We start from the raw sequence: 10,279 nt of genomic DNA, 5'->3' as shown, positions 1-10,279 counted from the left end.
GGGGATCCACAGGGCGCAGCTCACGTGGACCCACTTGGTTCCGCTGCGCGTGGGCTTCATGGCGCCGCCCTTCTTGGGACACAGCAAGCACTTCGGCTGGACACCCAGGGCACACGTCCGGCACAGCCAGCTGCCCTCGGGGACCTTGAGGATTCCGTAGCAGGCCTGCAGGGCACCGCCGTCCATGCGAGGACAGAGACAGACAGGCAGAGAGAGAGAGGTGATTGTCCTCACGGCCACTATGACCCGAAGCCCCAGACGATGGTCACAGCACCTCGCACGGCAGAGGCGCCACGTGGACCCGGCTGTGACCCGGCCGACGGCAGCTCTGCACCGCGAAGCCCCAGGATGACGGTCACCGCACCCCACACAGCAGACGTGCCACGCGGACCCGGCTGTGACCCAGCTGGCAGCAGCGCTTGGGAGGCGTGCAGGGCTCAGGCAGCTGCCGACTGACTTAGCTGAGGGCGGTTCTGGAAACTCCCTGACGACAGAAGGTTTGAAGAAGTCTGTCTCCACCAAGTTGCTCAATATCGAGCAGAAGCCGGCTGCGGGGGCTCACGCCTGTCCTCCCCGCGCCCTGGGAGGCTGCTTGAGCCCGGGAGCGCAAGACCAGGCTGGCAACACAGCGAGACCCCACCTCTACGCAAAGTGGAAATCAGCCAGGCGTGGAGTGGCACGCACCTGTATTCCCAGCTACTCAGGAGGCCGAGGCGGGAGGATCACCTGAGCTGCACTGAGTTGTGATCATGCCCTGGGCAACAGAGTAAGACCCCAACTCTTCTTTAAAAAGTACTAAAAATAAATACTGAGCCGTGAATCCTCCCAACACCCCTCAGGGCCGCGTGGGGGACACAGCTCCGGGGCCTCATGGATGCCAGTGGGGCCCAGAGTGCGGGGAAATGCCCAGGGCACTCAAGAGGGGCTGCGAAGCTGCTGGAGGGGACGGCCGGGCACGCAGGGAACGCCAGGAAGCCCCCGCTCCCGGGCCAGCACGCTCCCTGCCGACCCCGGCACGCCATCGGGGGACAGCACCCACGGGCCGCCGGGCCAGACAGGAGGACGTGCCCTCTGGGCTGGCATGGAAACCCAGCCTGTTTTACACGAGACGCAGAATTCCACAGACGGCAGGAGCGGCTTCAAAGGGAGGAGGGACAGGCGTGGCTGCTGGGGCGGGAGCCAGGAGGCTCCGTGCCCTCCGAGCCAGGCTGCTGAGCGGCGTGTCCTCAAGTGGCCTGGATGCCGGGCGGTGGCGGTGGCGTGGCTCCACTCTCCAGATGGGGACACGCAGCCACGCTGTGACCCGAAGGGGGAGCCCCAGGGTGAGAGGTGAGTGACGCAGTGGCCGGCCGAGAACGGGCTGCGGCCGGCACAGACTCGCGGGGAAAGAGGGGTCAGTGGTGCCGAATGACACCGCGGAGTCTCAGCACTGAGGCTCCGGGTGAGGAATTCGAAAGCCCCCCTTGAGGTCAGACTCCTTTCTCCGCCCAAAAGACAGGCTGAGCTAGCCCAGAAGGGTAAATGAAGCCTGCCCGAGAGAAGAGACGCCGCAAAGCATTTCCCAAAAGAGAAAAACGGGGTCGCTGTCAAGGAGAAGGGACAGCGTGGATGGCAGGGCCAGCGGGGGGAGGGCGAGACCGGACCTGGGCTCAGCTCTGCCCGCCCCGGGACAGGGCCAGCCGGCGGACAGACCCGGGGCCGGGGCTGGTTTTCCAGCAGCGCCCTTCTAGGAACAAATACAGAATTCACAGGAAGAACAAACAGCAAGGAAAAGCCCGAGACGTCGTCCCAGCAAATGCACACGATGCCGGTGACAAGAAGCGGCCCTGGTCGCCACGCCACCCGCCGCCACGGAGCCAAGCCACCACGGGACTCCTCGCAGCCCCAGGCAACTGCCCTGACAGGGCAGCACCCACAGCCAGGAGAGGGGCGCCCACAGGGCTGGAGGCCCGGGACGAGGCCCCACGGGGAGGCCTTCGCACAGAGGGACGCCCGAGGTCACAGACCGGGAAGCGAGAAAGCCACAGGAAAAGCCGGACCTGCCCTTCCCAAGAGAGCGCTGTATCCACCCATCTCGGCCTCAGCAGGTGACTGCACCTCAGGCCACCTCGCACGTCCTAGGACCGACCCATGGGCCCCACACCCCACACACGAAGCCTCCAGGCGGGAGCTGCCCCCATGCGCCAAAGGGATCAGCCCTCCCAGGGACACAGCAGCACGTGCCCTGCCCTGCTGACCCGGGGTCCCAGACGGACACAGCCCTAAGAAGGCAGCTCCCCACTGCAGGCAGCTGGCCAGGACCCCCGACGTGCTCACGAGGCCGAGAGGCATCCCCAGAAGGCAGCGCTGAACCCCCAGCCCTGCTAACCCCAAACGTGGCCTTAGAGAAGGTCGCGGCAGAGCCACGCCTGAAGGTGGGGACCACACTGAAGTGGGCGGGCCCTGGCGCCAGGACTGGTGTCCTCCCGAGTCGGCTGCGTGGGGCCACCACGGGACGCCCCAGACCCCAGGAGCCAAGGAGGCGAGGGAGGCGCCGCGTCGTGGGACGCTCGCCCTGCCGCCTGTCACCTGCCACCGGCCCGGGGACCTCCCACGCCAGACGCCGTGGGTGTTTTAAGTCACCCCCTGGGCCGGAGCGAGCTTGCTTCGTACGGTGGTTCTGAGGAGCAGTCCCGACACATGGAGGGTCTCGCTGGTGTCCTCGGAGCAGGACGCGGATCGGGGGGCATTCACATTTTTTTTGAGCCAGGGTCTCACTCTGTCTCCCAGGCTGGAGTGGTGCCGTGGCACAATCACAGCTGGCCTCAGCTTCTACTTCCCGGGCTAGGTGCTCCTCCCACCTCAGCCTCCAAGTAGCTGGACTACAGGCACACACCAGGCCCCGCTAATTTCTGTTATTTCTTGGTGAAGACGGAGCTTTGCCCTGTTGCCCAGGCTGGTCTCAAGCTCTGGGCCCAAGTGGTCCTCCCACCTCAGCCTCCCAAAGTGCTGAGATTACAGGTGTGAGCCACCGCACCCATCCCACACATTCTTTCAAGCAAGCTGCACTTCTAGGGATAAGAATAAAATGTGCCGGGCTCAGTGGCAGCCTGTAATCCCACGCTTTGGGAGGCCGAGGTGAGTGAATTGCCTGGGCCCACGGGTTCGAGACCCACCCAGGCAACTTGGCAAAGACCTCACCTCTACAATAAATCAAAAAATCAGCCGGGCGGGGTAGCGCGCGCCTGTAGTTCCGGCTACTCGGAAGGCTGAGGTGGGGGGATCGCCGGAGCCCAGCGGGTCGAGGTTGCAGTGGCCGAGAGCGGCCGCTACACTCCAGTCTGGGTGACAGGATGAGACTCCAACTCAAGAAAAAAAAAACAGAAAGAAAGAAAGAACAAAACACACTTGAAGACAGAGTATGTCCACAGAGGATCAGGCCACACTCCAGCACCGTAAGAGCCCCGGCGGAGCGTGCAGGGCCTGTTTCTCGAAGTCACGCGGGAAAGCAGGGCCCGTCCGGGGCCAGCCACGGCCCGGGCAGCAGCCCCACGGCGAGGGGCTCGAGCCCGGCCAGCCCCTCCGCCCACCCACCAGGTGCAGGCAGATGGGGCGCCCGTCGCAGACACCACCCTGCGGCCCGGCCACCGCCGCCCGCTCACCTGGTGCACGCAGATGTTGCACTTGTCGCAGAACACCATCTCGTTGCCGTCCTCACCGTCGGGCGACTGGCACACGTCGCAGACGACGTCCTCGTCGTACTCGATGCCCAGGCCCTCCTGCGTCTCGATGGCGTGGTTCATGCTGTCCTGGCAGCGCTGCTCGAACTCCTCCAGGACACGCTCCATCGTGAACTCGTCCAGTTCCGGCATGCCTGGGCCGCAGGGCGCCTGTCAGTCGCTGGCGACGCTGGGCACGGGCACGCCCCCGCCCCCACATGCGACAGACGCGGCACGCAAACCCACGCCTGTGCCCGGGGCGTCCTGCGGGCGCGGCTCAGGCCACTGTGTGGAGCAGCGTCCACTAAGAGGCAGGCGGGGCCCCCCGTGGCAACTGGCCTCACGGCCGGGCAGGGACAGGGCAGGGCGAAGGCAGGTCCGAGGGCCCGGACGGCCAACTGCGGACGGAGCCACTTCGCTGGGTCACACGGCGACTCGAACGGGAAGGGAGCCTGGAACACAGCCCCACTCTGGGTCCGGGTGCGCTCTTCTTGGAGTAGGAGCCTCACTCTGTCGCCCAGACGGAGGGCATCGGCACAGCCTCGACCTGCTGTGCTCAGGTCCTCCTTCCACCTCAGCCTTCCCAGTAGCTGGAGCTACAGGGACGTGCCATCACACCTGGCTGCATTTTCTTTTGGTCAGTTGTAGAGGGGAGATCTCACCAAGTTGCCCAGGCCGGTCTCAACCCCCGGTCTCAGGGCATCCTCTCGCCTCCTCCCAACGTGCTAGGATGACAGGCACGAGCCACAGCACCCGGCCCTAGGTGTTCTTTAAGAATGAGCCTTTCTCCGTGCCTGAGAGGGTTCCCTGACAGCAGGCTCGGGGGCACAAATGTCTTTAAGGGCCCTGCGAATTACAGCAGGCCGAAAGGCGCGGATCAGATACGTGAGAGGCTGAGCCCAGGACACGGCTGGAACAGGAGGCTTACGTGGGTCAGCAATGCGCCTGCATGAGGGGTCGCCAGAAACAGACCTCCGACCGGCCAGAGCCCACCCATGTCCCTGCTCCTGACCTGTGCCCATGTCACTGCAATAAAATCTAGCGAAAAGAACAGCCTCCCGCTGGGCATCGTGGCCACAGCTGGGGCTGGGTGCAGACTTTCATTTTCTTGTTTGTGGACACTTCCCAGACGTCCAGCAAGGAAAACACAAATTGCAAAAAACACTCCAATAGGATATTTGAGTGGGGAAAAAAAAAAAACCACGGAAATGCCATGAGCACCTAGGACTAATTAATTACATCATCTCCCGTTTTAAAGCCATCAAATTAACTTCTCGAGTTTCAGAGAATGTGGAGACCACCTTCGCACAGACCCCATGGTGAGCTCTGAACTCACCCAGACCCAGCCCAGCTCTCCCGTGGGCTGGGGTTCCTGGCCGGGCTCGCCCCTCCCGGCTCCTCCCGCCAGGCTCGAGCGCCACTGGCCTTGGAAACACGGCGCCATGTCCTGGAATTAACCTGCGCCACACCAAAGACCAGCAGCAGCTGGGCGCAGGCCGGGAGGCTGGGCAAGGTCGCCTGAGCCCAGGAGTTCACGGCCAGCCTGGGGACACAGCGAGACCCCGTCTTGGAGGAAACAAGGCCAGTCGTAGCTCGGCCACACACGCTTCAAGCGCGTGTCCCATGAGTGTCACAGAGCCACATAACTGACGCTGTCCACGTACTCCGCAAGTCTCATGGGTTAGCCCAGTTAGGATCACGTAAGCCACTCATAAAAGCCCACGGATCTGGGCTGTGTCCACCATCCCAACACAGGACATCCCGTGTCAGGCGGGTGCCGGACATGGGTCTTCATAAAGCCGCTTGCAGAGCAGAGGTTGGTCACCTCAGAAGCTGGGATCCAGAACTCCATTCCGAGCAATCTGGGGTCCCCTGAGCAGATGCCAGGGTCAGTCCCCTGGTCCCTCATGTTCCGGCCATTAACGCCCAAGCAGGTATCCAGAGGAAGGACCTCCACCCTGTCCATCAAGGGCCTGAGCAGCCAGACAGGCAGGCACGGCAACACGGCCGGTTCGGTCGACGCCTTCACTGCCATTCAGCAAGTGTCTACTACACACTGGGCTCCGTGAAAAAACACAACCAGAGCCAGGCACGGTGGCTCAGCCTGTCATCCCGGCACTTGGGGAGGCCGAGGCGAGCGGACTGCCTGAGCCCGCGGGGCCGAGAGCAGCCTGGGCAACTCAGTGAGACTTCATCTCTAAAGTAAATCAGAAAATTAGCCGGGCATGGTAGTGCATGCCTGTCGTTCCAGCTACTTGGAAGGCTGAGGCAGAAGGATCGCCGGAGTCCAACGGGGTGCCGTGAGCGTGCCACTGCACCCCAGCCTGGGCGATGGAGTGAGACTCCAACTCAAAAAAAAAAACAAAAAAACAAAACACAACTAAAAATCAGTCCTGGCCAGGCGTGGGGGCACACACCTGTCATCCCAGCCCTTTGGGCGGCTGAGGAGGAAGGACTGCTTGAGTTCAGGAGTTTGAGACCAGACAGGGCAATACGACTCAAGATATCACCTTTATAAAATATCCCCAAACTAGCCGGCGTGGTCACCGGCGCCTGCGGTCCCAGCCACTTGGGAGGCTGAGGCGGGAGGATCGCCGGAGCCCAGGCGGTCGAGGCTGCAGTGAGCATGGGCATGCCCTGCCCTCCAGCCTGGGCGGTGGAGGACCCCAACTCAACGCCAAAGAGCCCCAGGGCTGCGCGCCCCCGGCCTCACCCATCTCCTTGAACTCCTCGTTGGTGAGCTCCAGCCAGGCCGCGTCCATGTCGTTGAGGTCGTAGCGGCAGACGCCGTCGGCCAACGTCCGGACGTCCACGTAGCCCAGCTCGGGTGGCTCGGAGGCCGACGACACGATGTACTTCTTGGGCCTGATAAACACGAGGGACTTCTCCTCAGACACGACCCTGGGTGCAAGGTGAGGCGGCCAGGTCACCCTTTCGGCCAAAGGCCCTGGGGCGGCCTCCACCCCAGCCCTGGAGCCCGGGGCGTCCCCAGGGCCGTGGGAAAGGGAGGCCTGGGCCCGGCGCGTGGCGCCCGCCGGCAAGCCCAGCACCTTGGGGGCCCGAGGCGAGAGGATCACTTGTGCCCAGGGGTTCGAGACCAGCCTGGGTGACAGAGAGAGACCTCATCGCTACAAAAAACTTTTAAAGACCGGCCAAGCATGGTGGCACGTGCCTGCAGGCCCAACTGCTCAGGAGGCTGAGCCAGGAGGATCGCCTGAGCCCGAGGGCCAGGCTGTGGCAAACCATGACTGAGTCAAAAAAATAAAAAGCAGGCTTACGACTTAAATGTCTCTCACTGGAAGCCACCAGAGTCCCCGAAAGGAAAGCATCGCAGACGTCTTCAAAACCGGCTCCCGGGACCCGGGTGGCCACTCAATTACATGCCCTTAGCCAGGCCTGCCCCCCCGAGGGGCCGCTGGAACCCGGGCGCCACACAGCCACCCAGGCAGGGCACAGCCCGCAGGGTGCGGGGGCCAAGGGGATGCCCACCGCCCCCGCCTCCCTGACAAGAGAGCGAACGAGAGCCGGCCTTGGCCACTTCCGAGCTGCTAAGCGCAGCCCTGAGCCTGCAGGGCGTCTCGGGACAGGCACGGGGCCCAGGCCAGGGCCCGGTCCTTGCCAGGCTCGCCTCCAGCCCGGAAGCACGGTCCCCCTGCCCCCAGGCCCCTCAGGACGCAGCGGGCACGGGACCCGAGAGTTGCTCCAGCCTGGAGCCAGGCGCCCTCGTCCCAGCAGAGGCCCCAAGGCCACACAAGCTCCGTGTCTCAGTTGGCCCCGAGGCCCACGGGCTGCCCGGGGCGGCCAGAGCTCCCGCCACCCTTGTCACTACGAGGACCTGCCCACCCGGCGCCATGATGGGCAGATGCCTTGGGCAGGGCCACAGGAGCCCACGGCTGCGTGCACGTCTTGTGTCCCAGGCCCAGTGGGAGGGGACTGCTTGGTGGCAACTTCTGGCCGGGCCTGGTGCCGAGCCAGGCGTTGCCACGTCTCGGACAGATGGGAGGCGGCCACGGCCGATCCAGCGACAGAGGGCACAGGGCATGCCCCACGGGCCACCAAGCCCGCCTCCACGGGGGCCGCACCAGGACAGGGACGCCCGTCACCGCTGGACAGGCTCCTCAGGACCTCAAGTGACAAGGGCAGTTGACCGTTTCAATAGCTGAAAAGGCGCACGGCGCGTGGGGGCTGAAACTCCAGCCGGCGCGCAGCCATTTCGCGAGGCAGAGGCAGAGGCCACCCGATCCTCCTCCCCGGGAGGCTCCGGGCACGACAGAGCTAAACGGCGGGCAAAGGAGCAGACCGGCCCAGCCGCAGCCTGACTGAGGAGAGGCAGCCCTCCGGGGAACGCACCCTGCCAGTCCGGGCAGAGACCGCGTCACCACGCAGGGGACAGCCTCTAAAGCTCCCTCCCTGAAGCCGCCTCCCTCCAAGGTGGAGCCAACCCGGGGGCCCAGGGGCCCGCCACACACTCGAGTGAGCCGCTGTCCAGCGCAGACACAGGCGCGAGGAAGAGGACGTGGCCGTGGGAACGCGGCTGCTCTGCCCCGGGCGTCTGGGATGCCCGGGCACCGGCCTGCCTCCTCAGAGTGTGTGAGGCGGAGTCCAGAGGCCAGGGCCTCAGCGCCGCCACCCAGGGGCCCGAGGGGCTGCCGTCACGTCCCCACCCCCACTCGAGCTCTGCGCGACGCCGCCCTCTGTGGGCCCCGGTCCAGGGCCGGGCACGAGGCGGGAGGGCGTGGGGCTCCGCTCGGGCGGCCTTACCTGGCCACGGGCTGAGGGATGGTGCCCGGGCTCACGGGCACCTGGACGCCCTTCTCCCACTCCTGCCTCCAGGGGTCGGCCAGCACGTAGTACTCGTCCGGGTTCAGCTGGTGGGAGTCGTGCAGCTTCATGGCGGTGATCAGGTCCGTCCTGAACACCTGCGGGGAGAGGGTGGTGCTGGCGTGGGAGGCGGCGGGCCTGCCAGGGCACGGCAGCCACGGACACCGCGAGCCCTGTGTCCGCACAGCACGCGTCAGGCCCACGGCAGAGAGCCAGGCCCCAGGCGCCTTCCGCCTCACAACCCAGCCGCGCGGCAGGTCACCGCTGCATCTGCCGCAACGCCAGCCAGACGCCTCCGGTCCCCTCCAGACCCTGCAGGGACTCCCGGAGCACCAGGAGGCGACGGACACGCGACGAGAAACCCCTGGAGAGTGGGGCTTCTCTCAAGGTTCAGAAACTGAACTCCACCAGCCACGTGACCGCACCAGGCCGACACCTTCTGGGGCCACCGAGGCCTCGGCCCCCATGCCCAGATCACCCGCCCAGCGCCGGCCTCCCGACCCAGGGCCTGTGGCGGGGCGTCTGCCAGGGTCAAGGTAAGGGTCGGCGTGCAGGAGGGATGTCACCGCAGCCGCCGGGAGCCCGGCCACAGGCTGGCACGCAAGAAGCACCTGCTTGCACGCCTCCACCTGGCGCGACTCCTGCCCAGGAAGTGGCTTTGGGGAGGGGAAATGCAGAGGGAGGAGGGACAGTCACCACCTGCCCCTCTTGGGTCACGCTGGCCACAGCGCCAGAGAGCCCCGTGTGCCTTAAGTAACAATCATGGCCAGGGTGGACCCCAGCAAGGCACTCTGGGGTTACGGACGCACAGCGCAAGGGTTTAGAAAGACAAGGGCAGCACAGGCCGGCTCGGAGGCTCACACCTCGGGAGGCCGAGGCGGGAGGATCACTTGCGTCCAGGAGCTCGAGACCAGCCTGGGCAACAGCGAGACCCCATCTCTACCAAACATCAAAATCAAAAGAAGGAGCCAGCGTGGTGGCGTGTGTCTGCAGTCCCAGCTACTCGGGAGGCTGAGACAGGAGGATCACCCAAGCCCAGGAGGTCGAGGCTGCACGGGCCCGTGATCACACCTCCTAACTCCAGCCTGGGCAACGGAGCAAGACCCCAACCCAAAACTAAGTAAATACAGAGCAGCAGAGACACGCCAGCACCCTGGAAAGGAAGAAAACAGCAGGTTCCAGGGACAAAGGCCTGGAGGAAGCACGGAGAAGGTGGCTGCCACCCGGCATGTGAGACCCAGCCTGCAGCGCCCCTCACGGACGGCCCGCCTCCGCGTGGGGACGCGACTCCTCCGGTCCCCGGGAAGTCCCCGGGAACACCCGAAACGCCTGCCCCCACGGGGCTGTCACCGGGGAGGCTATCTCTGCAGTCGGCCGCACGGGGAGCACAGAGCAAAGCGCTCAACAAACGCGCCCACAACTGGCTGGCTTGAGGAGGGCGGGGAAGCAAGGAGCGCTTGGTGGCGTGCTCCCAAGCCTGGCAGCGACTTCGGGAGAGCGCAGTGCTCAGGCTGCCCAGGGCCTCACCCACCAGAGCGGCAGGGCGGGCAGCGGGCACGATTCCAGACAGACGGACCAGCAGGGACATGCGGTGGCCGACAGCCGGGACCTGAAGCGTGAGCCCCGAGGGGCCCGGCTCACGGCCATGGTGGACTGGGGGTCGGGGGACAGCTGCCAGGGAAGACAGGACAAGGAGGGAGACGGGGAGCCTAGCCAGGGACAGCAGGCCCCCGGGCACCGCCTCCGGCCGGGAGTGATAG

General features: G+C 65.2%; 1 protein-coding gene across 1 annotated transcript in view; it reads right to left on the bottom strand.

The window, feature by feature from the left end:
- Positions 1-6: 6 nt before the first annotated feature.
- The window catches only part of LOC103251533 (protein Jade-1), a gene marked incomplete at both ends in the record, with an annotated part of 10,970 nt that continues 697 nt past the window's right edge, over positions 7-10,279 (bottom strand). The window contains 4 exons of the mRNA XM_008050125.2: positions 7-165; positions 3,642-3,853; positions 6,412-6,599; positions 8,460-8,617. Of these exons, the coding sequence (XP_008048316.2) occupies positions 7-165; positions 3,642-3,853; positions 6,412-6,599; positions 8,460-8,617 (717 nt within the window). The remainder of the gene's footprint in view (positions 166-3,641; positions 3,854-6,411; positions 6,600-8,459; positions 8,618-10,279) is intronic.

Source organism: Carlito syrichta, unplaced genomic scaffold (assembly GCF_000164805.1).
Source record: "Carlito syrichta isolate Samal-C Ts95f unplaced genomic scaffold, Tarsius_syrichta-2.0.1 Scaffold143026, whole genome shotgun sequence".
Taxonomy (NCBI): domain Eukaryota; kingdom Metazoa; phylum Chordata; class Mammalia; order Primates; family Tarsiidae; genus Carlito; species Carlito syrichta.
The sequence above is the reverse complement of the archived record's forward strand: the minus strand, read 5'-3'. Positions and strand labels throughout refer to the sequence as shown.